This window comes from Odocoileus virginianus, chromosome 20 (assembly GCF_023699985.2).
Source record: "Odocoileus virginianus isolate 20LAN1187 ecotype Illinois chromosome 20, Ovbor_1.2, whole genome shotgun sequence".
Taxonomy (NCBI): Eukaryota; Metazoa; Chordata; class Mammalia; order Artiodactyla; family Cervidae; genus Odocoileus; species Odocoileus virginianus.
Window position 1 is genome coordinate 25,754,763 of NC_069693.1, and position 23,404 is coordinate 25,778,166.

Here is a 23,404-nt window from a genome sequence, read left to right on the forward strand (position 1 = left end):
CCCAACATTTTTGCTACAGTTGAATGTTTTCCTAAGTCCATCGCTAGAAGGTAATTTTCTGTGCCCACTTCTTAGCACTTGTGTACTTCATTAGAAAAACACTGGGTTTGCCAGTCCTTTCCCCATGGGCTATTGAGATAACAAGGGATCATTCCTCAAGCAGCCTGACCCAGATAATTTACTCCCAAGAACACCAGTCCCTTGGGGTACCTTCTCTGGCCCCCAGTTCAGATCATGTCCTTGCTGTGGACTCTATGTTAGCATTTATATAATCTTCATTGGATTGATCACAAGGGCAGTTCTGCATATATTCACATGATAATTTGATTCATGGTGCTCTCTGCCACTAAAGTGTAGGTTGTCTGAAGGCAGCCATCATGCATGATGTATCCCAGAGCTTGGCACAGGGCCTGGCACGCTGGTTGAGTGATAGTGTCACATATTCTGGCTGTGCAAACCCAGTCTGCTGGTTGTGACCCAGGGAGCTGACAGGGCCTGTGACCCAAGAGAGTGGGCTGTGGATAGCAGTGATTCTGTCTGGTGGCTTTCAAACTTATTTTTCTAAGTAGCAGAACCTTTTTTGTTTTGTTTGTTTGTTTTTAAAGGCAGAATCCATGGATTTTGTAAACCATGAAAGTGGTGCTTTTTCTGGGGCTGCTCCTCTCCCCTGCTGTTTGAAATCACGTATCTAGTCCCACACCTCTTCAGAGAGGGGTAGTGGTGTTGTCCCAGAGCTGTGGTGCATTACTGAGAAACAAAAACGTGGTCTGGGACAGTTTTCTCAGGGGTGCTTCACTCCTGGGTCGTCTGGGGAGTGTGAGCCGGCAGAGGCTTGTTCAACCTCCAGATTCCGTCTGAGCTAATGGCACTCAGTATCCATGCTTCCCCATTCCGTGGAGACAAAAAGTGATTTTCAGCTTCTCCAACCTCTCTTTCGACTTCCTAACAGGAAAGCTAGATAAGCTTAAGTAAACACGTCTCTGGAGGCACTCCCAGTATCTTCCTCAAGGTACACGCCCTGTGACCGGCAGGGGCCTGTTTCACTCAAGATGGCCTTTAGCCCCCACACTGATTGCACTGCTGGGTCCCAAGTTCAGAAGCTTTCCTGTCGTTCAGCCTCAGGAAGATCTCTGCTCCTTCCCTGACTGCTCGTGGCATGAAACGAGAGATGCGTTTAGATTCTGGTTTTATCACCACCAGACTCTCAGCAGCCTCCTGAGTCCTTTTCCTCCCATCCTGCCCCCTTTCCTCCCCAGCATCCACCCCCCACCTCCCGCTGTGCACAGTCAAAGCAGGAAGCCTCTGGGTTGGCCAGAGAGGCAGCTCTCACAGGGGGGATCTGAGAACCTAACTTCTCATTACTTCCCTCGTCAGTCACGTGTTCAGTAGCCGCCCCGAGTATTGTGATTCTCCTGTCCCTAATCCTAAAACCCCTCAAGTGTGGGGGAGGATCGGAGACCCTCCAGGAGCAGACAGTGATAGCAGTCGGGGGCGACTCTCTCCGCAGGGCCCCCCTCCAGCTCCAGACCCCAGTACAAGGGCCTGTCCCCTTGCCCAGGCCGCCTGCCCTGTGCACACGGCTCTCTGCCTTGGGCATGTGACACTTGGCTAGCCGTTCTCCTGGTGGTCCTGCCAGTACCTGTTGTAAATATTATTTGGAGAAGAACAAGAGATTTCAAGAGCTTTGTAAAGTGAGGCGATTGAATTATGTCACAGGCGCCTGATCTACATGTGCTCCTCCTTGCCACAGCACTGAGGTTCGCAGCACTGGGAGTTCACACCCGAGAATTCCGTCTGCATAGACGGCAAAGGCCATGTGGGATTCTCAAGGGTCAGGGTGGCGGGGAGAGGGCAGGAAGTGAGGGGAGCTTGGAAGGACTGGCCAAAGGCACCAGATTATCCACTGTGGGCTTTGTCAGGATGTGAGCTTCTGAAGGGCTGGGCTAGACTTAGCTTTCTGAGAGGCCTGATACACAGTACATTGAATAAGAAAACTTGTCTGTGTTCATGTTGATGTTTAAATACCTTTTTAAAAATTAAAATTTTAAAATATTAAACATCAGTATTATTGGCCTAGAAAATGTAGCTTCTGTGTGAGTCATAAAATCTAGGTCACAGTGGGCCCTTTTTTCCTGTATTTATGACATCTGCTGAGTCTCCCATGGTGATGGTTGTAAACTGTACCAGACAGAGCTAGGCTGGGCATTTACATATACCGCCTCATTTGACTTACTCTTCTCTTCTACCCTGCATGGTAAATGTGACTCTCCTACAGCGTAGTAAACCAGAACCCAGAGAGGTTTAGAAATGTCCCAGGTCATGCAGCAATCAAGTGAGAGAACCAGACTTTGAATCCCAGTGTCTGGGTCCAGAGCCTGAGTTTAGGACCAATGAATGCCCTTTCTGGGCAGTCAGCTGTCCTGGGTCCCCATTGTTTCTACTGCAAGGTGACCAGCTAAGTTCCCCCCGAGCCTGTGTGAATGGAATCCAGATCCATCAGAAGCTACACCGTGCAGTGGGCCACCAGAAATTATCTGTGTCCCAGCCATTCCCCCTCTGAAAACACTGAGAAAACTTTCAGGGGACCAAGGGAATGACACCAGAGTTACTGGAGATACACATACCCGGAGAAAGCATAATCTTGACCTGGCTGCCCCGAGATACAGGTGTCCAGGCTCGCAGACTGCTCTGCCAACCGGGAAGTGCCTATGCAGTGGGAGAGTGGAGCCTGGATGGCACTGGAGGAGAAGCCTGAATGTGAATGTTGTTCAGGAGAGTAAGCATCAAGAGATATTCCAGCCCAAGACCCTGTGTCCTGAGCACAGCGACTAGGCCTGGCCCTGCCTGCCCATCATCTCTGCTTAGCAGTCAGTGCCTCTCCCCAGCCACCAGGTCTTCATGTAAGAAGCAGCCCTCTTCTCACATCAGTGGCTGGAGCAGAATGAACAGGAGAGGGACCATGGGAAGCAAAGGGATCAAAAAGAAAACTTTAGAGGGGCGTATAAAGCATCTATGTATGACCTTGTGGGTAGGCAACTATAAGGACTCTGGTTCATTCTGAATGAGGTGAGAAGCCAGCAGAGGGTTTGATGCAGCACAGAGATATGATCTGATCCATCTTAAATTTTAACAGAGTTACCCTGGCTTCTGTGTTAAGAAAAGACTCAGGGAAACCAGTTATGTTGCCATGGCAATAATCCAGGTGAAAAAGAGTGGTGACTTGGATGAGGCAGGTGGCAGTACTGGTAGTGAGAACTGGTGAGATCCTGGATGTAGTTTGAAAGCCAAGCCAGCAGGATTTATTGATGATTGAAAGTGGGATGTGAGAGTGATTTCAGTGATTTTGGCTTGAAAAACTGGGAGAGTGGCGTCACCGTTGTCTGAGATGGAGAAACTCAGGGACAGGATTCCATCCCCACTCCTACCCCTGACCTTGACTGTCTTTGTGAGTGATGCTACCAGCTCTCTATCCCATTTCCTCCATTGCGTACAGACCCCGTGTAACCCCTCCAGCCGGTTTCCTGGGACACACTCAGGGTGTAGGAATCCCGGCCCCTGGGAGCCGTGCAGTTCCCTGCCCGGATGTCCTTCCCCCTTAGGGTAACACCTCCCTGGAACATCTGCGTCCTTAAGGATAACCCCTTCCCTTATCCTGCCATTTGTACCAGACCCTTGAGCTTGTTCCCTCAAGAACCCCATGACTTCTTGGAGGAATTGAGGAGGCAGAGTTTGAGTTGTGTCTGTGGAATGAATAATGGAATAACTGGATGTCTTCACCCTTCCCCAGCTTGCTGTACCCAAAAACTATGTGTGTGTCTAGTCCATACCACTTCCTAGGCTTTTAAATTTTTCTATTGAAGATACGAGCACAAGACTTTCTTCTACTTGAACCACACCAAGTTGACAGAAATGCTCCAGGAATCAGTGTCTTGTGGCCATTCGTACCCTCCTGAGCTTTCATCTTGTGATGTGGAAGAGTGTTCATCCTTTCCATCTCCTCGTGTGGGAGCTGCTCGAGTCCTCTTGCTCTCTCTCTCAGGGCTTTGTCTAGCTTTGTTTTGCTCCCTGGGTGTCTTCCAGCTGCGGTGCACTTAGAATAGGCTTGAGACAGAAAGGATGTTTTCTCTCCCTTTCCCCTCTGACTATAGCCAAGCATTTTCTGGCCTTTTGACTACACTAACATGTTGGACCAGTGTTTTTTGAGGACAGTCTGCAGGGACTCTTCAGAGTCCTTTCTGCAATTACAGCTGAGAGTGCCAAGCCCATCCCCTAGAATATATATTTTATTTTCTTACCCCAACCTGATGATCTAATAAATGCATGAACATAAGATAAGCATGTCCACCTCTCCAGCCCACTTCTATTAGGCAGTGTTTTCCAGAGAAACAGAACCAATAGGATGTATATTGAGAGAGAGGGTAGAGATTTATTTTAAAGAATTGGCTTATCTGGTTGTAGGAGCTGGTAGATCTGAAATCCACAGAGCAAATCTGAATTCTAGCAAGAGTTGATGCTGCAGACTTGAATCCAAAGGCAATATGGAGGAGGAATTTCTTCCTCTATGGGGAACGTCAGTCGTTTGTTCCCCGCCCCCACCCCAAGGCCTTCATCTGATGAGTTGAGGCCCACCTGCATTATGGAGGGTAATCTGCTCTATTCAAAGTCTACTGCTTTAAATGTTAATTAGCTCTAAAGGGATCTTCTGAGCAATGTCTAGGCTAGTATTTGATAGGCACCATAACCTAACCAAGTTGACACATAATTTTAACCATGGTACCACCTCTCTGTACCTCCCACTCAGGGTTTGTGCCTTCTGCCTCTACTCCTTTCATTTCCCTTTAAGAACTTCTCTTTCTCAAACCCATAACTCTTTTTCTAGACTCAGTCCCTGGGTACCATTTTCTTCCAGGCCAATCACCTTCCTCTTGTCCCAGGCCACCGCCTAGTTTCAGAGCCGGCTTTCCTGAGTAATCTGCCTTCCAGAAATGGGTTTTCTTTTACCAGTGTGAACCCCCTGGATCTTTGAGATTTCCTGTTGTTTTCTTCTCAGGTATTGGGAAGAATGTGGTTTGTGAGAAGGCGGCAACCTCAGTGGATGCTTTCCGGATGGTGACGGCCTCGCGCTACTACCCTCAGCTGATGAGCCTCGTGGGGAACGTGTTGCGCTTCCTGCCCGCCTTTGTGCGCATGAAGCAGCTGATCGCCGAGCACTACGTGGGCGCAGTGATGATATGTGACGCACGCGTCTACTCGGGGAGCCTACTCAGCCCCAACTATGGCTGGATCTGCGATGAACTCATGGGCGGCGGGGGCCTGCACACCATGGGCACCTACATTGTGGACCTGCTGACCCACCTTACCGGCCAGAGAGCCGAGAAGGTCCACGGGCTGCTCAAGACCTTTGTGAGGCAGAATGCGGCCATCCGCGGCATCCGGCACGTCACCAGCGATGACTTCTGTTTCTTCCAGATGCTCATGGGCGGGGGTGTGTGCAGCACAGTAACTCTCAACTTCAACATGCCAGGCGCCTTTGTGCACGAGGTCATGGTGGTGGGCTCCGCGGGGCGCCTGGTCGCCCGGGGCGCGGACCTCTACGGGCAGAAGAACTCTGCCCCGCACGAGGAGCTGCTGCTGAGGGACTCGCTGGCTGTGGGTGCGGGGCTGCCCGAGCAGGGCGCCCAGGACGTCCCGCTGCTCTACCTGAAGGGCATGGTCTACATGGTGCAGGCTCTGCGCCAGTCCTTCCAGGGCCAGGGGGACCGCCGCACGTGGGACCACACCCCTGTCTCCATGGCCGCCTCGTTCGAGGACGGGCTCTACATGCAGAGTGTGGTGGATGCCATCAAACGGTCGAGCCGATCCGGGGAGTGGGAGGCGGTAGAGGTGCTGGCAGAGGAGCCCGACGCCAACCAGAACCTGTGCGAGGCGCTCCAGCGGAACAACCTGTGAGCCTGCGCGTGGGCTCCCTACCGCGGGGCAGAGGGCAGGGCAGGACCAGGAGCTGTCACGGGAGGGCTTCGCGGTAGCACAGACGGTATCTTTCATTCGATAGATCCGCTTGGGCAGAGTTGAATTCCAGTGAATTCGAAGGTGGCCCCGGGGAACCCCCCACCCCAGTGCCCACTCCGCGGGCTGCTTGAGGGGGTGGCATTCTGTTGCCAAGGATGAGAGACCAGCACACCGTGCAAGGCAGAAGTGCCCCGGGTCTGAGAGCAGGGCCGGCAGAAGCTTGACTGGGGGGCTTCTGCAGCCTGTCTGTGGTTTTAGCCCGATGAGAAAGCACAGTAAGGAGCCAGCCTGGCTGATGCCTCAGGCCTGAGGAGAAGTGATGCGAAGCCTTGTTGCCATGCCCTTCCTGGGCTGGGGCACCTCAGGAATGGTGAGGGCGGCAGGTCATCCCTCGGGGATCCACACCTGCCCTCTCTCCACATGACCAGGCCCTTCCGGCCTTCTGGCCTCCAGGCTACCCCTTCCCTGGCTGGGAGGGGGTTTCTTTAGCAGGTGAGCTTTCAGGGGAGAGGGCCCCTGCTTTGGCAGAGAGGAGCCAAGGGGGAGAGCTCTGGGACAGATGAGAAATGTTAATAAATCAGAAGATCTGACACTGTGGCATGTGGTGGTTGTCTGTTTGGTAGGTTGGGTTTCTTTAATAATGAAAGGCTTGTTGTTGCTGTAGATGGTTTGTATTTTTCTTTCCTCATGGCTCTGTGGCAGCTCCGACCCACTGGATCCATCACTGTCTAGCGGGCCACCCAGGTTCCTACCACTGCCTGCCCTCCCCTTCTGGCCTATTCCCTGTGGCTGAATCCCTGCAAGAAGTCCTTCCTCAGTGCCCGTCTTTCCACAGGACTCAAGGCTGCAGGACTGCAGGGGGCCAATTGGGCCTGATGTTTAAGAGACAGTGGGAGAGTCTGAGGTCTCCCTGCCCTGGGCTGGACGTCAGGAGTCTGTTCTTGAAACCAAGGGGTTGGCTCCAGGGGAACCCTGGGAGAGGAGAGGTGGGGTGGGGGCCAGGGAGGCTGGATGGCATAGACTTGATGAAGGCGCTGCCCTCTGGCCTAGCCACCCTCTCTCCAGCTCTGCATTTATGATCCTGTTCTCGTCGCAGGAAGAGCCTCCTAAGCATGTCAGTCATGGTGGAAAGAATACCTCTATTCCTTTGTTTCCCCTGCCAGGATTAAACCTGGACCAGGCTCCCTTTTTCTAATCTTTCCTCCCTCTGCCCTGCTCTGGACTCCTCGCCAGAAAGAGAAAGGCTCAGAGAGGGCGCTCCCTCTTCCTCCTGCCCTTAGAGGAGTCACCAGGCCTGTTTTCCCATTATTGTCCTGGTTTCAGACCTTGTGAAATAAAATAACAGTTACTAGTGTTGGGGTGTACTTACAGTGTGCTGGGCCCCCCGGAGAGACACTTCACACGTATTATTTCATTTACTATCCAAACCACTCAACGAGGTACTACTGTTAATATTCCCATTATCCAGAGCAGAGAGGGACAGAGGTACATGAACTGGTCAGGGTCCTCTGACTACAGAGCCTGACTCTGAAGTACTGTGGCTCCTCAGACTCTATTGCCAGGCACTGTCCCTCCCTGCTTGGTACCCATCCAGTTTACCACCTCTCTACAACAGGAATCTCAGCCTGGCCTGAACTAGGACTATAGAGAGAACCCCACCAGGCAGGATGCTGGGAGAAGTGAAGGAGAAGCTGCCCCCTTCCTCCCAGCTCAGCTCCAGGTCATCCTTTTCTGTGTTAATGGGATGTTGAGATTCCTCCTCTAAGTTTGAGAATTGACCAAGAAAGCACATTCATCCATTGCATCTGACTGAGATGCCCTTATTAAGAAAGGGCCATGCTATTGACCCACAGTGGCGTTTAAGTTTTATAGGACTGCAGCAAAACCTCTTGTTTACAGAGGATTGTTCCAAGAAGTCCTGGTGCAGACTGAACACGGGCTTAGGGCAGAGTTACTTTTATGAGGTCCCAAGTCCTCTGTTGGTACTCCCCAGAGCCTGGGTCCATGGCCATCCCTCAGACAGCTCTACCATCATGTATCTCTTGGCTTGGTCCCGGGGAGGAGATGTACCTTGAAGTGGACTAGACGCCTGTGGCCAATGAAGCCAGCAGGGTTCTGGTTCCAAGAGGTGACGGGAGTCCCCGACTGGTTCCAGACTTGTCCTACAGCGCCCCCTCCTGGAGGAGACTAGCATCACTATTGCTCAGAATGTTCCCCAGAGTCAAAGTAGTCAGTGAAAATGCAGCTCGCTTTTCCTCTCTGTTACAGCAAGAAGAAGAGAACTTCCAGAATACCTCTTGTTTTCCAACCTCCAACCAAATCCAGGGCTCACATTCACGCAGACAGTGGCAACAGTCTCCTCACCTCTCTATCCCTAGGCTTTCCCTTCCTTATTCTGCCCTTCATGCTGCTGCCCAGGCAACCTCTCCAGAATAGCAGCCCAGGATCCCTTGTTGCCTGCATCCCTCCTTATCCCTCCCAGACTCACCCAGCCTGGTCGGATGGCCATGCATCGGCTTCAGCGAACTCTCCTCCAGGTGGCTGTCTTCCACACTAGTGAGGCTTCATCCCTAGCAAGTCTTCTTCCTGGAAGGCCACCCCGCCCTCTCCTTCAGGAGTCTGGTGGAGAGCTGCCTCTTCACTCCTCCAGGCAAAGTGGCAGTCACCCCACCACCTGTGGCCGGTTCCCTGGGAGACAGGGAGCAAGGCCAGGCCACACGCCCGCTTCCTATGACCTGACAGCCCTTTTCCTTTCTCTTGGCCAGGCCACGCGCCCACTTCCTATGACCTGACAGCCCTTTTGCTTTCTCTTCCCCAGGCTCCTCCTTACCACCGTTCTTCATCCCAGGTGTTACCTTGTCTGATCTCCAGGTTCATCTGAGGAAACTTTAAATGCTCAGACTAGGCCCCACCCTTACAGATTCTGATTCAGTTAGGTCTGGGGTACTGTGCTGTGCTTAGTAGCTCAGTCGGGTCCAACTCTTTGCAACCCCATGGGCTGCAGCCCACCAGGCTGGGGTTCTCCAGGCAAGAATACTGGAATGGGTTGCCATGCTGTCCTCCAGGGATCAAACCCAGGTCTCCTGTATTACAGGCAGATTCTTTACCAATTGAACCACCAGGGAAACCCGAGAACACTGGAGTAGATAGCCTATCCCTTCGCCAGGGGATCTTCCCGACCCAGGGATTGAACCGGGGTCTCCTGCTTTGCAGGCGGATTCTTTACCAGCTGAGCCACCAGGGAAGTCTAGGTCTGAGGTAGTGCCCAGGAATCTATACTTTTGCAAATTCCCAGGCGATCCAGTGACTGCACTGGGGAATCCTCCACCCTTCTTCCCAGCCGCTCCCTCTTCAGGCGTCTTATTTGGGGAATCACAGTCTAAGAAAAGGAAAAACGTTTATTTTTAGCAAACCTGGGATCCCAAGGAGGGGCAGGGACTGAGTTCCCTCCTCCACCTGAGGGCCTTGGGCCTTAGATTGCTGCTCTGGCTCAGGCTTGGGAGGGAGGGGAGTCATGGGGTGGGGGTCAGGACAGTCACTTGTACTGAGGAGAGAGTGGGGGGACAAGCGGGGCATTGCAGACACTTAGCATTTTGTTGATGTCCACCTGGGTTGACTTGTCCATCTCAGCCTTGAGGTGACTGCTGACCCCCAAACTGGGCAGACCCCCAGGCTCTTCACTGGCTTCCTCCCCCAGGGGAACCAGAGTGTGGGTGGGGGGCACATACATACTGGGGCAGGGCAGAGTGAGGTCGGAGCCCAGTTCACCTGCCACTGGCAGCAAAGCCTGCAGTTGCTCCACACCCGCCTCCTCAGGGACCACAGTCAGCTCCGACTCAGGCTCCACCTCAGCCTCAGTCTCCCTGTCCCCCTCCCCTGCCTCGTTCAGCTCAGGGTTGCAATAGTTGATGTACTGGTACAGGGGCCGCAGGCGCTGGGCCTTTCCTACAAGAACCCGGGGCAGGGCAGCAGCTGGAGTGCCAAGCTGGGCCATGTCAGGGGTACAGCCGGCCGGGGACAATGGGGAAGGCTCAGGAAATGCCACTCACGCTCAGGCCCCGAGATCACTGAGGGTGCCGACACCATGCTGGCCACCACTGGGAGCAGTGGGGTTCCCAGACTCTTGCGCTTCTTGGCTTTTTTGTGCTGTTTGGCAGATGGTGAGGGCTCACTCTGGTTATTCTCCGGCTCCTCCCTCTGCAGCGACAGCCCCTGTGGCAGCTCACTCTCCACCCTAGGATTGGCTTTGTGGCTTGGGCCTGCGAGGCTGGGGAACAAGGAGGCCTGAGGAGCCAGCCTGCAGCCTTGGCTCCTCTGCCCTGTCCTAGGGAACAGTCCTGCCTGCCTACCTCCCCAGGCCCTGATCCTTGTCCTTTTCCTGGTCACTGAGGCCCTGGACTGGACAGGGACCCAGAGATCATGGGAGCTTAGTCCCCTACCAGGCCTTGAGACTTCCGCTCTGGATGTTTCCTACATCAGGGCTCTGGAGGGACAGAAGAGGTGAGGAATGATAGTGGTGGCAGGGGATAATGATGGACACTGCTGTAAGGCCCCATTTAGGAATCCAACTGGGGTATGAGGCACCCCCACTCCACCTCCCCAGCCCCTAGCCTCTTCCCTCTGAAAGCCCCCTCACTTGATTGGCTTCCTCTTCGGACCATGACTGGGCCTCACATTGGAGGCCATAGGCCTGGGACCTCTGTCCTCCAGTGCCTCCACCTCTGGCTTGTGCCTGTTTTCCTCCAACTTGAGTCTCTCCTCCTGGATCTTTGGCTCTGAGGCGGGTCTTATTGGACATTTATCTTCACCCTGGGTTTGGCAGGCCTCGTGGGCCAGCACCAGGCACTGGTCTCCCATCACGGGACACTAGAGGTGACACATAGATAACTGGTCACCATGGCCAGGCAAAGGATACAGGGACCAGCCATTAGACACTAAATAGGGATGGAAGGGCACCAACCCATGCCCCTCCCAGCCTGTGGAACCTGGCCTGGCAGTTAGAGGGTAGTTGCAGCTTGGTCTATTAAAGCGCTATGGCCAAGTGTTTGAAGGTTAGACAGCCGATGGTCACCTCAGAATTCTGAGCATGGCCACCAGGCACCTCTGTAAGCTGTGACTGCTCCACGGCTGTCCCTTCTTGGGCCCCTGGCCGCTTCTCAGCCCCTGCGGAATCCATAGCTGCGGCGGATCAGCACCTCCTCGACGGTTGCTTGAGGGGCATCGGGGGTGGAGGGCGGATCCTGAGGGGCCAGACTAGTAGACCCTGAGCGGACCCCGGAGAGGACCGGGTTGGGAAGGGCAACTAACAGTCGTTCTGCCCCACACCCCCAGCTGGAACTACAAGCCCCAGAAGGCTTTGCGCCAGGGCCATTGGCCCCTGACCTCACGGACGGAAACCACTGTTGCCTGGCAACAGCAAACCCGTCGGGTGGCGGCAGTGGGCGGCAAAACCGCTCGGTTGAGCCCCTTGCCCGAGTGAGGTGACTGCCAACGGTGCAGAGAGGTGGGCTGAGAGCAGAGGTGGCGAGCGCAGGCCGGGGCTGGGAGGCGGGGTGGGAGCCAGGAACGCAGGCAGGGCACGGCTGCGGTTAGGACCCGGGCCCAGGGAGGAGGCATTGGGCTGAGAAGCGGGGTTTGGCGCCAGAGACGTAGCCCGGCAGTCCTCAGGTGCACCGTTTGCAGGACGACGACGGCGGTATGTGTGAGGGGCCGTCCCGCATCTCGGGGCCCATCCCCCCAGACCCTACACTCTGTCCTGACTACTACCGGAGGCCGTCTTCGGGTGAGTTGCGGGGGTGAAAGCAGCCTGGCAAGGGTTGGGCCCAGCTCCACCACTGACTCCGCACTCCGCCCGTCTGGCCTCTCAGCCCAAGGGCGCCTTGAGGGAAACGCGCCGAAGCTGGACCTGCTGACGCCGGACACGGACCCGGACCTAGACGCCACTCCTCCCCGCGGCCCCCGCATCCGTCCAGGAGGCCTAGAAATCCTGGAGCGTGGCCGTCGCGGCGTGGGTGGCGTGCTGCTGCAGCTCGGGGGTATCTCCCTAGGCCCAGGGGCCTCTCCCAAGAGTAAGTTCTGGTCAGAACGGACAGCGAGGCGGCTCTGAAGTCAAAAGAGATCAAAAGACGGCTGCTTCCCCTTCTCTGCTCTGGGCTCAGGCTTTACCTCTCAGAGTGTCTGTTTCCCCAACTGTAGAAGGAGGGGGAAATGCACGACTTCTTCGCAGGATAGGACTAAATGAGGTATACCCCGGAAAACCCCGTAGCTCAGCTTCATGGATTCATGCATCGTTGTTGTTGAGTGTCTGCTGTGCTCCGGGCCCTATAGGTGCTAGGAGAACAAGGTCGAAGAAGAGCATCATTGAATCAAGGTGGGAGACAGTAAAACAAGTGAAGAGGTGAATAGGATATGCAAGGCGATTAATGGTATACTTCATAATCAAATATGTATAAATCAGAAACACAAGATAATTATGGTGTGAGGAAGGGAACAAGGTTATGTGGTGGACTTTAGAGTATGTCAGGGAGGCAGGGTGTGGGCTTGTGTGTCCACTGGGTAAGTTGGATTGTATGGGCTGTGTATAGGGCAACATCTTTTCTCCAGGGAAGGACCCTAAAGACCATGAGAAGGAGAACATGAGGCGGATCAGGGAGATCCAGAGGCGCTTCCGTGAGCAGGAGCACAGCCGGGAGCAGGGCCAGTCCAGGCCACTGAAGGCCCTGTGGCGCTCACCCAAGTATGACAAAGTGGAGTCGCGTGTCAAGGCTCAGCTGCAGGTACCTGCCTCAGGGAGCCCCAAGTGTTGCCCATCTTGTTGGCCAACAGGACATTATACTCGGACCTGAGTTTTGAGGAGGGAGGAAAACCACAGGGGGCTGAGGTCACAGGGGACGAAGAGCTGGTTCTGCTGCAAAGTAGGGCTGGGGCCTTTCTCCAAAGTGATGATGGCTGGCCATTCTGAGGAGCAAGTCATAATTAGGCAAGGGGAGAATGGAGGAGAACATTTTATAGAGATGGAACCTCCTGGTTCCAGGGTCCCTGGCCCTAACACCAGGGCCTTAGGGAGTGTGGGCAGTGGGGATGCTGTGTTCAGTTTACTATGTGGGAAGAAGAGCGTGAGGTTAGGCTAAGAAGTCAGCTGGGCCCACATCATAAAGGGCCACATAAATCCATTTTTTTTACCTTTGTTTCTAAGGACAACGGGAAGGGCAGGGGTATGTATGGTGGTAAGATTCTGTCTGGGGTAGCTAGTGGTGCCGCTTCTCTATTCCAGGGGTCTGAGAAGGAGAAAGACAGGACTGAGAAAAAAGACAAGGTCATATGTGGGTGTGTTGAAGCTGAAGCTTTTGTGGGGCTCCGAGGGAGTGGGAATGTGTCCAAGAGGCAGATGGAGAATCAGGTCTGGATCTCAGAAATTAGACCCAGGAGTTATTGAGGGCAGGGCTGAGGACAGCGAGACCAGGGAAGTGACCCTGGATTTGGGGGCTTGGAGACCAGCTGTTGGTGGCCTTGGTGGGGACAGAGCCAGAAAGCTTGGCTAGGAGGAAAAGAAAAAGAGAACGATGGCTGAAGTCAGGACTGAGGTAGAGGGAGGGATATTTGTTTTCTGAGAGATGTGAAAAACACACAGGTTTAAATGCGGATGTGGAAGAAGTACTTATTCAAGAGGAAGGAGACCAGGTTCAGAGGACTTGTGATAAAGATCCCGAAAGGCAAGAGGGACAGAGGCATGGTCTTATGGCTTGAGACCCTGACCTCAGCTTGACTGACACCCCCCCCACCCCCCACCCCCTCCGGCTCTGCCTTGGCCTCCAGGAGCCCGGCCCTGCCTCTGGAACTGAGCCAGCCCACTTCCTGCGGGCCCATTCCCGTTGCGGCCCTGGGCTTCCACCACCCCGTGTCCCCAGTCCCCAGCTAACGCCACCAGGTCCCAATGCTAAGGTGAGAGGATATGTAGGGGCTGGGAGGTGGGGCAGGGATTCGGGGGCACCGCACAGTGCTGTCTGTTTCATCGTGCTGGCCATGTCCTGCAGGCCCCAGGCCTGGGTGTGGACTTCATTACCCACAATGCGCGCACTGCCAAGAGGGCCCCCCGGCGGCATTCTCGCTCGCTGCAAGTCCTGGCACAGGTGCTGGAGCAGCAACGGCAAGCCCAGGAGCACTACAATGCCACGCAGAAGGGTCATGTGCCCCATTAGTAGGTCCCCCCACTCCCCCCACTCCTGGGAAGGGGCACTTATAGAGGGTGGAAGCCTACATCTGCCTGGGATCACCAACCCTGGGTCTGTGCATCGCAGCTTGTTGGAGCGCAGGGACCTGTGGCGGCGGGAGGCTGAGGCCCGTCAGCACAGCCAACCAGACCCAGCCATGCCTCCTGGCCACACTCGCATGCCTGAGAACCAGCGGCTGGAGACACTGAGCAGTCTGCTCCAGAGTGAGTACACAGGCAAGGGGAGCTGGTTGGGAAACCCGCCAGGTACTGTGAACCCCTGCCCAGCACTTAACTGTTCCTGGGGCCCCTGTAGGCCAGAGCCAGCTGCTGCGCGAGCTGGTGCTGCTGCCTGCGGGGGCGGATTCACTGAGGGCCCAGAGCCACCGTGCTGAGCTGGACCGGAAGCTGGTGCAGGTAGAGGAGGCCATCAAGATCTTTTCCCGCCCCAAAGTCTTTGTGAAGATGGATTCCTGAGGCTTTTTGTGGGGACAGTGACTGGGTCTTACTGAAGGATGCAGCATGGTTGCTAAGGGCAGGATTGGGCCCCATCATAGAGTGGAGTTTGAAGACAGGAGCAGTGGAGGGGGGGCAGTGTCCCCAGAGCCCTCTTCCCAGCCGCTGGTGGCTGCGGAAGGGCCATCCCAGCCCTGTAACCCTTTATCAAAATTAAACCTTTTGTACACAGTGGGGTTTGTTTCCATAAGCGCTTTTCTTACCCTAAAAATGCCAAACCTGGCATTCCTCCCTCGGCGTGACTACAGGAAGGCTTCTCTGATGCCCTTATCACACTCACTTCTGCCACATGTCCAGGGCAGAAGGCAAGATTGTGGGATCAGGAAGGAGGCTAGGACTAGGAAACAGAATGACCATAACTGCATTTGTAGAAAATCTTTAATGTTCCCCAGACTGAGAGGGCCCATGGACACACTGAAACCTCCCACTGGGAAAGTCCTTGGAATGTCCCAGAGCCTGGAGTGGCAAGGGGCTGCATCCTTCCCTGTCAGAGGCTGAAGCCACTACCATCTCCTCGAATGCTACTCCCCCAACCAGAGCTGGCCTGCTCCCGATCATCCAGGGAGGGCAGAGAGCTGCGGGCAGCAGGAAGTAGGCGGCTCGCATGCAGGTCCCAGCACGGAGGCCCTTGAGACAGCCCATTGGAACAGGAAGGCTGGTGGTTCTCAATGACCAGATCACTGCTATCATCATCGCTGTCAGGCTCAGCAGGCCCAGCAGAAGGAGGCCCTGCCAGGCGCCCAGATGCCCCACGAACCACATTATTGCGCTGATTGGCTGGCTTGACAGTGACAATGAGGTTGTGGCTGTTGGCGACCATCATGTCCGTCACTTGGTCCAAGGTCTTCCCGGCTACCTCAATGCCATTGACCTCGAGGATCTCATCACTGACTGCCAGCAGCCCTGTACTCTCAGCCAGGCCCCCTCGTACCAGGCGGGAGATGAAGATGCCTGGAACCCGTTCCAGGCCCTGGGGAGCTACTCGCACGCTCATGCCATCTCGGATGTAGAAACCCAGGGGGCGGTCAGAACCATGCTTATGCAGCCGCACCCGTCGGTGGGTCTCAGGCAGTAGGTCCACATCTATGACTGAAGAAACCTGGCGGAAATCTTGTGGCAGGCTGATCAGTAGCGGTGGCCGGGTGCGCAGGGGTGCCACTGGCCGAAGTAGGAGCCCTTTCTTGCGCCGTTGCAGAGAGTTGGAAGCAAAGGCCAGGCCACTGGAATCAGCTTCTGCTGCAGGAGAGGGGGGCACTGAGATCAGAAACCCTGCTCTCCCATTTGGGCCCTTTTTCATCAGGCCCAGGCCTCCTTGAGGAAGGGGGTACTGTAGCTATTTCTTGCCACTTGGAGGTCAGGCCAAGGGCAGGGACTGCAGAGGGTGAATGAAGCCTGGATACCTTGGGCATAGATTAACCCTGGTAGACCTGCCCTGTCACCCTTTCCCAGAGAGGCTGCCCACTGTACCCCATCCTCCTCACCCCGCTTCTGCACTAGCAGGCGCAGTGGTGGGGGCCCACTGCACAGGGCCCGGTGCAGGCTGTCGTCGTTGGTGAGGGGCAATAGGTCGCCGTGAGCATCAGTGTAGCCAAGCAGCACGTCTAGGCCCGGGATCTGGTGTACTGCACGCAGCAACCGAGAAAACTCCTGGAAGCCGCTCACTGAAGCGCGAGGCAGAGCAAAGCGTCGGAACTCAGCATCAAACTGGAGACGGGGTGGGAGGAGAGAAGAGGTTAGAATGGACTCCGTGCCCTTTCTCACCATAGGTCCGAAGGTGGCAGAGGTGGGAAAGACAGGGCTTCACAACAGCCGTGGCCTTGGCACACAGACCTCAGCTCCAGTACAAGGGACGCTGTCCAAGGTCTACTCCCCGCCCTCCACGTACCCAGGCCACAGAGGGACTCCAGAGGCCGGCAGTAGAGGAAGGAGGATGGATGGGGGAAAGTGAGAAGAAAAGCCGGAGAATGGGACGGGGAGGATGGAGAAGAGGAAGAGGTGGTGGGGACTAAGGAGCCAGGAAGGGGAGAATGAGGGAATTGGAAGCTCCTAGGGCCGAGGCCGGAGCCAGGGCTGGAGGGGCCCTTACTTTGCTCTTCACCTCGACGATGCTGTCGGGACTGCGTGCCGGAGTCCTCTGTAGCCTGGCCATGGCGGGGCCGGGCGGGCCGGGGACGTTGCCCCAGACGGCCCGCCGAGGCGCAGGTGCACGGCCCCTCCAGTCGCCCGTGCCGCCCCGCCCTCCTAGCCGAACCGTGACGTCAAGGGGGCAGCGACGCAGAAAGGAAAGCGGAGTCCACGTTTCCTAGGAAACGGAGATGGGGTGGAGGAGTCTTTGCGTCTTCTTACGTCATTACGCTACGGTCCGAGCGTCTCCGGAGTCTAGGGGAGGGGCTTGGCTAATCTGAGGGGAGAGTGAGAGAAGTGGTGTTTATTGAATACTGTGTACTTTTATTTCCACTGGCCTAACAGGGCTGCGCATTTTGTAGATGAGGAAAGTGGAGTCACAACAAATACTTGCTGAACTCCTTGAGGTCACAGGCGTTGAAGTGGCTTTGAGGTTCTCGCTCGGACCATGCTTGACTGCAGCCTCAGGTCCCAGAGTTCTCCCTCTCCATCGGAGCCAGTTCTTGGCCCCTTCCTGCCCAGCGCCACAGGAGACTTGAAGAACGGCCCCAACGCCGCGCCGCTGGTTTGAGAGATGCTCGAGTAAGCGTAAACAGGACGGAATCCAATTGAACCAAGTTCCGGACCAAGACTCGCTGGTGCGCTTGCGCTGGCACGCCCCTGGGCGGGGCCTCGACCGCTGGTCCCGCCCAGACGTCCGGCGTTTCCCCTCTCGCGGCGAGGCGGGGCAGCGTCGCACGGGAAAAACGCGGGCTAGAGGCTCTCTGCGGGCTACAGCGGTGGAATGGCACGTTTTGGGGGCCTGGTCCTGCGACCCTGGATTCGAGAGCTGGTCCTAGGGTCAGAGGCACTCTCAAGCCCTCGGGCGGGGCAGCTGCTCAAGGTGAGTTCCCCCCCCCCCCCCCCCACCACACGCACACACCCTTCTCAGAGCCCTGACGGGGCCCCAAGGCGGTGGGTTTGACGCCGGTCGCCGCCCTCAGGTACTGCTGGAGGCCAAGACCCAGAGCCCGTCCGGTGTCCCTGAGCTGCCCGACGCGGAGGCCGTGCTGCTTGTATCCGACGGGACCCACAGTATCCGATGCCTAGTGACGGGTGAGGCCCTGAACGCCTCAGACTGGTGAGAGAGGCTCCGCGGAGCTTGGGAACTTTGGAGTCGGGTGAGAGAGAATGAGCCTTGAGCCCTGAGCCCTGAGCCCGAGGTGGGCGGGTCCCAGGCGGGCAGGGGTGCGTTCTGGCGAGCGCTGCAGAGGAGGACTGTGCTCGCCGCAGGGAGGAGAAGGAGTTCGGCTTCAGAGGGACAGAAGGCCGGATGCTGCTGCTGCGGGACTGCAAGGTCCGCGTCCAGGTCGCCGAGGGAGACACGGTGAGTGGTGAAGCTGGCTTGGGTGGATTACTGGGCCTGATTTCCTGAAAACTCCTGAGACCCGGTCCCTGAACTCATCCCTCCAGCCCGCGGAGTTCTACCTCCAGGTGGACAGCTTCGCTCTGCTGCCCACGGAACAACCCCGGGAACAGGTGACTGGTTGGTAAGTGATGCCTCCGCTGTCCAACTGTACTCTTCACCCGGGCCGAGCTGGCGTTGCCATAGGCCTTGTGGGTTTGAGGGCTTGGGGCTTTAGTAACATTGAGCTCCTGTTGTTGTTGTTCAGTTGCTAAGTCGTGTCCAACTCTGTGACCCCATGGACAGCAGCATAACAGGCTCCTCTGCCCTCCACTATCTCTCGAAGTTTGCTCAAATTCATGTTCATTGAGTTGGTTATGCTATCTAATCATCTCATTCTCTGCTACCCGCTTCTCCTGCCTTCAGTGTTACCCAGCATCAGGGTCTTTTCCAGTGAGTCAGCTCTTCACATCAGGTGGCCTTAGTATTGGAGCTTCAGCTTCAGCAACAGTCCTTCCAGTAGATATTTAGGGTTTATTTCCTTTGGGATTGACTGGTTTGATTTCTTTGCATTCCGAGAGAGTCTTCTCCAGCACCTCAATTCCAAAGCATCAGTTCTTCAGCACTCAGCCTTCTTTATGGTCCAGCTCTCACGTCCATACAAGACTACTGGAAAAACCATAGCTTTGACTATATGGACCTTTGTCAGCAAGTAGTTTTTGCTTTTTAATACACTGTTTATATTTATCATAGCTTTCCTTCCAAGGAATAAATGCCTTTTAATTTCATGGCTGCAGTGACTGCAGTGATTTTGGAGCCGAAGAAGATAAACACTGTCACTGCTTCCACTTTTCCCCTTCTATTTGCCAGGAAGTGATGGGACTGAATGCTAATGATCTTAGATTTTTGAATGTTGAGTTTCAAGCCAGCTTTTTCACCTTCCTCTTTCACTCTCATCGCGAGCTCTTTAGTTCCTCTTCACTTTCTGCAATTAGAGTGGTATCTATATATCTGAGGTTATTGATTTTTCTCCCAACAAACTTGATTCCAGCTGTGATTCATCCAGCCTGGCATTTCACATGATGTACTCTGCATATCAATTGTTGTACTCTTTTCCCAATTTCGAACCAACCAGTTGTTCATGTCCAGTTCTGACTGTTGCTTCTTGACTTATATACAGATTTCTTAGGAGATAGGTAAGGTGGTCTAGTAGTCCCATCTTTTTAAGAATTTTCCAGTTTGTTGTGATCCACACAAAGGCTTTAGCATAGTCAATGAACAGAAATACATGTTTTTCTGGAACTCTCCTGCTTTCTCCATAATCCAGTGTTGGCAGTTTGATCTCCAGTTCCTCTGCCTCTTTGAAACTCAACTTGTACATCTGGAAGTTCTTGGTTCACCTACTGCTGAAGCCTAACTTGAAGGATTTTTGAGCATTACCTTGCTAGCATGTGAAATGAGTGCAACTGTCCAGTAATTTTAACATTTTTTGACATTGTCCTTCCTTCTGGTTGAAATGAAAACTGATCTTTTCCAGTTCTATGGTCACTGCTGAGTTTTCTAAATTTGCTGACATATTGAATGCAGCACTTTAACAGCATCATCATTTAGGATTTTAAATAGTTCAGCTAGAATTTATCATCTCCACTAGTTTTGTTTGTAGTAATGCTTCCTAAGACCCACTTGACTTCACACTGCAGGATGCTCACTTCTAGATGAGTGACCACACCATCATGGTTATTGGAGAATTATGACCTTTCTTGTATAGTTTTTCTGTGTGTTCTTGGCCATCTCCTCTTAATCTCTTCTGTTTCTGTTAGGTTCTTACTGTTCTTGTCCTTTATCTTGCCCATCCATAGATGAAATGTTTCCTTGAAATCTCCAGTTTTCTTAAAGAGATCTCTAGTCTTTCCCATTCTGTTCTTTTCCTCTGTTTCTTTGCATTGTTCACTTAAGAAGGCTTTTTTTTTTTTTTTTTACCTCTCTTACTGTTCTCTGGAACTCTGCATTCATTTGCGTATAGCTTTCCCTTTCTCTCTTGCCTTTTGCTTCTCTGCTTTCTTCAGCTATCTATAAGGCCTCCTCAGACAACCACTTTGCCTTCTTGCATTTTTTTTCTTTGGGATAGTTTTGGTCACTACCTCCTATACAGTGTTACTAACCTTTGTCCATAGTTCTTCAGGCACTCTATTAAGTCTAATCCCTTGAGTTTTTTACCTCTCCTGTGTAAGCATAAGGGATTTGATTTAGGTCATACCTGAATGGCCTAGTGGTTTTCCCTACTTTCTTTAATTTAAGCCTGAATTTTGTAATACAGAGCTCATGATTTGAGCCACAGTCAGCTCCAGGTCTTATTTTTGCTAACTCTATGGAGCTTCTCCATCTTTGGCTACAAAGAACACAATCTGATTTCAGTATTGACCATCTGGTGATGTCTATGTGTAGAGTTGTCTCTTGGGTTGTTGGAAAAGGATGTTTGCTATGACCAGTGTGTTCTCTCGACAAAACTCTGTTAGTCTTTGCTCTGCTTCATTTTGTACCCTAAGGCCAAACTTGCCTCTTATTCTGGTTATTTTTTTATTTCCTGCTTTTGCATTATAGTCGCCTGTGATAAAAAGGTCATCTTTTTTTGGTGTTACTTCCAGAAGGTCTTGTAGGTCTTCATAGAACCAGTCAGCTTCAGCTTCTTCGGCATCAGTGACTGTGATGTTGAATGGTTTGCTTTGGAAATGAACCAAGATCATTCTGTCATTTTTGAGATTACACTCAAGTACTGCATTTCAGACTCTCTTGTTGACCATGAGGGCTACTGCATTTCTTATACGGGATTCTTGCCCACAGTAGTAGATATGATGGTCTGAATTAAATTTGCCCATTCCCATCCATTTTCGTTCACTGATTCCTACCTAAGAGCCATCTCCTACTTGGCCACATCCATTTCACCTTGATTCATGGACATAACATTCCAGGTTCCTGTGTAGTATTCTTGACAGCATTGGACTTTACTTTCATCACCAGGTACAGCTGAACATTGTTTTCACTTTGACCCAGTCACTTTCTTCTTTTTGAAGCTTTTAGTAATTGCTCTCTGGTCTTCCCCAGTAGCATATTGGACACCTTCCAACCTTGTGGGGGAAGAGGGGCTCATCTTCCAGTGTCATACATTTTTGCCTTTTCATACTGTCCATGGGGTTCTCCAGGCAAGAATACTGGAGTGGGTTGCCATTTTCTCCTCCTGTGGACCAAATTTTGTCAGAAGTCTTCACTGTGACCCGTCTGTCTTGGGTGGCCCTTCACAGTATGGCTCATAGCTTCACAGAGTTAGACCCTTTCACCATGACCAGACTGTGATTCATAAAGGAGAACAGTGACTGCCTACCACTCCTCTTTTCCAGCAACGAGGACCCAGATGTACGGAAAAAGCTCTACGTCTGCTTGGAGTGAGTGTGGGGCTGGCTTCTTGGGTCAGGTGTGGTTCGGTCAGGGGGTGACAGATCTGTGTAGGTAGGCTTCAGGATTGTTCCTCAGACTTGTCCCCTCTGTTTCTCTAGGGAGCACCTTTCAGAGTCCACCTCCTCCAATGCAGGTAACTGGCAACCCCATTGCTTCCTTAGTAAGGCCTCCCCTCCTTCTCTGAGCTTCAGCCCATTCTCTGACCCCCTGCCCCTAGGTCTTTCACTGTCCCAGCTTCTGAATGAGGTAGAGGTGGACCAGGAGCATCAGAAGGCATTAGTGCGCCTGGCTGAGAGCTGTCTGATGCTGGCAGGTCCTGACACAGCAGCCCCCATCACCCCCTGGGCTGCCTCTCGCTGCAGAACCACGGTCAGTCTGGGGCTTCTCTTGGGAAATGTCGGCCTGGGAAGTTGGGAGAGGGTGCAGACTGAACGTTCTCATCCTACAGGGAGAAGCTGTGTACACTGTCTCCAGCCTCCGGCTGCACATCTCTGAGAACGACCAGCAAGTCCTGAGCTCTCTGGGCCCAAGTCAGAGGGCACAGGGTAAGGAGGACTACAGAGGTCAAGAGGAAGGTACTGCCTGCCCAGTGCCCCCGTGCTGATAAGCCTCCCCTCCCCCAGGCCCGGAGCGGTCCCCGTCACACCTGGCTCTGCAGGACCTGTCGCTGAGTCTGATCTCCTCCCCTCCTTCCTCACCCAGTTCCTCAGGTAAGGTGATGCTCAGGCCCCATGTTCTTGCTGCTGTCAATCAATTAGGTGCCTGGACTCTGAAAGGGTACCCAGCTGGGCGGGGGTGAACACAGTCCCTGCAAGCCTCCGCTCACAGGTCCTTCAGCTGATCTGAGCTGAGGGGACTGTGCCCATGGTGAGTCCCCCTCCTCCTCAGGAGCCCCTGCCTTACCCAGCCAGCTGCTGTCAAAGGAGAACAGTGCCAGCGTCAGCCTTCTGCCTCCTCTGCCCTTGGCTGCTCCAGACCCAGTGCAGAAGGGCAGCTCCCAGCCCCTGTCAACCATCTGCCCAGCCCACTGCTCCCTGCCCCCCGGGTCCCCACATCCCAGCTGTGTACCCAACACCCCACTCCTGAGCTGCACCCCAAGCCTGTCACGCCTTGGCCATGCCCCCAGTGTACACCAGGCCCATGTAAGCAGGGCCCAGAAAGCTAGCCTGGAGTTCAAAGAGCTTGGGTTACCCCCCAAGACCTGGCAGCATTCTCCAAGGACAAGAACCACCAAGGGAGCCCTGGAATCCAGCTGTGTCTGGGTGAGCACAGCCCCCACAGCTAGAGGGTAGAAGGGGTGGACCTTGGGTAGAGCCGGGCTGGGGGCTGGGGCAGCCTTGGATGAGGTTAGCGGCCTTTTTGGCCCCTTTCCAGACACCATGTCCCCTTCAGGACCCCCCAGAGAGGCATCGTGATGGTTCTGCCTTCCAGTATGAGTACAAGCCACCTTGCTCCTCCGTGTGTGCCCAGGTCCAGGCTGCCAGGTGAGTGCCTGGGGCTGCCCCTACTGTCTTCATTACCTGTCTCCGTCCCCCCTGACCTAAAACCTCGGTTCTCTTCTCAGGCTTCCTCCCCAGCTCGTGGCCTGGGCGTTGCACTTTCTGATGGAGCCACAGCCGGACTCTGAACTGACCCAGGTGTGAGGGCTCGTGGGAGGATGTGTGCACAGATCCAGGCCTGAGGGCGGATAAACAGAGCTCCACACCAGC

The 23,404-nt window shown here is 54.1% G+C and overlaps 5 protein-coding genes across 19 annotated transcripts in view; 3 read left to right on the forward strand and 2 right to left on the reverse strand.

Moving 5' to 3' along the window:
• The window catches only part of GFOD2 (Gfo/Idh/MocA-like oxidoreductase domain containing 2), a 38,797-nt gene extending 32,125 nt beyond the window's left edge, over positions 1-6,672 (forward strand). For all 6 annotated transcript variants that reach the window (XM_020884991.2, XM_020884996.2, XM_020884994.2 and 3 more), the window contains one exon: positions 5,051-6,672. In XM_020884991.2, the coding sequence (XP_020740650.1) occupies positions 5,051-5,949 (899 nt within the window). In that variant the 3' untranslated portion in view covers positions 5,950-6,672. The remainder of the gene's footprint in view (positions 1-5,050) is intronic.
• Positions 6,673-9,389: 2,717 nt separating this feature from the next.
• Positions 9,390-11,350, reverse strand: C20H16orf86 (chromosome 20 C16orf86 homolog). 3 transcript variants are annotated; one of them, XM_020884939.2, is made up of 4 exons: positions 11,111-11,350; positions 10,646-10,875; positions 10,059-10,276; positions 9,390-9,981 (listed from the first exon to the last, which is right to left on the reverse strand). In XM_020884939.2, the coding sequence occupies exons 1-4, from the start codon at positions 11,183-11,185 to the stop codon at positions 9,545-9,547; spliced, it is 960 nt and encodes a 319-aa protein (XP_020740598.2). In that variant the 5' UTR covers positions 11,186-11,350; the 3' UTR covers positions 9,390-9,544. The 3 variants fall into 3 exon arrangements, with proteins under 3 accessions (XP_020740598.2, XP_020740597.2, XP_020740596.2); XM_020884938.2 differs by having other exon boundaries at positions 9,390-9,954; positions 11,081-11,349; XM_020884937.2 differs by having other exon boundaries at positions 11,081-11,349.
• Positions 11,351-11,407: 57 nt separating this feature from the next.
• Positions 11,408-17,291, forward strand: ENKD1 (enkurin domain containing 1). Of its 3 annotated transcripts, none has more exons than XM_070451131.1 (8): positions 11,408-11,512; positions 11,692-11,791; positions 11,877-12,077; positions 12,613-12,785; positions 13,825-13,950; positions 14,043-14,206; positions 14,307-14,443; positions 17,204-17,291. In XM_070451131.1, the coding sequence occupies exons 2-8, from the start codon at positions 11,707-11,709 to the stop codon at positions 17,218-17,220; spliced, it is 903 nt and encodes a 300-aa protein (XP_070307232.1). In that variant the 5' UTR covers positions 11,408-11,512; positions 11,692-11,706; the 3' UTR covers positions 17,221-17,291. The 3 variants fall into 3 exon arrangements, with proteins under 3 accessions (XP_070307232.1, XP_020740590.1, XP_070307231.1); XM_020884931.2 differs by lacking the exon at positions 17,204-17,291 and adding an exon at positions 14,535-14,908 and having other exon boundaries at positions 11,410-11,512; XM_070451130.1 differs by lacking the exons at positions 11,408-11,512; positions 17,204-17,291 and adding an exon at positions 14,535-14,908 and having other exon boundaries at positions 11,525-11,791.
• On the reverse strand, positions 15,095-17,091 carry PARD6A (par-6 family cell polarity regulator alpha). 3 transcript variants are annotated; one of them, XM_020884934.2, is made up of 3 exons: positions 16,821-17,091; positions 16,216-16,438; positions 15,095-15,970 (listed from the first exon to the last, which is right to left on the reverse strand). In XM_020884934.2, the coding sequence occupies exons 1-3, from the start codon at positions 16,881-16,883 to the stop codon at positions 15,222-15,224; spliced, it is 1,035 nt and encodes a 344-aa protein (XP_020740593.2). In that variant the 5' UTR covers positions 16,884-17,091; the 3' UTR covers positions 15,095-15,221. The 3 variants fall into 3 exon arrangements, with proteins under 3 accessions (XP_020740593.2, XP_020740595.2, XP_020740594.2); XM_020884936.2 differs by having other exon boundaries at positions 16,833-17,088; XM_020884935.2 differs by having other exon boundaries at positions 15,095-15,967; positions 16,821-17,075.
• Positions 17,292-17,415: 124 nt separating the features above from the next.
• On the forward strand, positions 17,416-23,402 carry ACD (ACD shelterin complex subunit and telomerase recruitment factor). Of its 4 annotated transcripts, none has more exons than XM_020884928.2 (12): positions 17,416-17,741; positions 17,842-17,978; positions 18,131-18,224; positions 18,311-18,387; positions 21,638-21,682; positions 21,794-21,828; positions 21,913-22,064; positions 22,144-22,240; positions 22,319-22,405; positions 22,584-22,957; positions 23,088-23,179; positions 23,260-23,402. In XM_020884928.2, the coding sequence occupies exons 1-12, from the start codon at positions 17,643-17,645 to the stop codon at positions 23,336-23,338; spliced, it is 1,368 nt and encodes a 455-aa protein (XP_020740587.1). In that variant the 5' UTR covers positions 17,416-17,642; the 3' UTR covers positions 23,339-23,402. The 4 variants fall into 4 exon arrangements, with proteins under 4 accessions (XP_020740587.1, XP_020740588.1, XP_070307230.1 ...); XM_020884929.2 differs by having other exon boundaries at positions 17,545-17,741; positions 22,009-22,064; XM_070451129.1 differs by lacking the exon at positions 18,311-18,387 and having other exon boundaries at positions 17,545-17,741; positions 17,842-17,953.
• Positions 23,403-23,404: the final 2 nt, after the last annotated feature.

Bases quoted from the DNA above. Each gene is read 5' to 3' on its own strand.
- PARD6A (XM_020884934.2), bottom strand. From the start codon at position 16,883: ATGGCCAGGCTACAGAGGACTCCGGCACGCAGTCCCGACAGCATCGTC. The intron at 16,439-16,820 runs GTAAGGGCCCCT...CCCCGTCTCCAG, and splicing joins TCGTCGAGGTGAAGAGCAAA to TTTGATGCTGAGTTCCGACG. The intron at 15,971-16,215 runs GTGAGGAGGATG...CCTCTCCTGCAG, and splicing joins CCTGCTAGTGCAGAAGCGGG to CAGAAGCTGATTCCAGTGGC.
- ENKD1 (XM_020884931.2), top strand. From the start codon at position 11,707: ATGTGTGAGGGGCCGTCCCGCATCTCGGGGCCCATCCCCCCAGACCCT. The intron at 14,207-14,306 runs GTAGGTCCCCCC...TGTGCATCGCAG, and splicing joins AAGGGTCATGTGCCCCATTA to CTTGTTGGAGCGCAGGGACC. The intron at 14,444-14,534 runs GTGAGTACACAG...GGGCCCCTGTAG, and splicing joins ACTGAGCAGTCTGCTCCAGA to GCCAGAGCCAGCTGCTGCGC.
- ACD (XM_020884928.2), top strand. From the start codon at position 17,643: ATGGCACGTTTTGGGGGCCTGGTCCTGCGACCCTGGATTCGAGAGCTG. The intron at 22,065-22,143 runs GTCAGTCTGGGG...CTCATCCTACAG, and splicing joins CCTCTCGCTGCAGAACCACG to GGAGAAGCTGTGTACACTGT. The intron at 22,958-23,087 runs GTGAGCACAGCC...TGTCCCCTTCAG, and splicing joins TGGAATCCAGCTGTGTCTGG to GACCCCCCAGAGAGGCATCG.
- C20H16orf86 (XM_020884937.2), bottom strand. From the start codon at position 11,185: ATGGATTCCGCAGGGGCTGAGAAGCGGCCAGGGGCCCAAGAAGGGACA. The intron at 10,876-11,080 runs GTGACCATCGGC...TGTCACCTCTAG, and splicing joins GCCATGCTCAGAATTCTGAG to TGTCCCGTGATGGGAGACCA. The intron at 9,982-10,058 runs GTGAGTGGCATT...TTGGCACTCCAG, and splicing joins AGTGATCTCGGGGCCTGAGC to CTGCTGCCCTGCCCCGGGTT.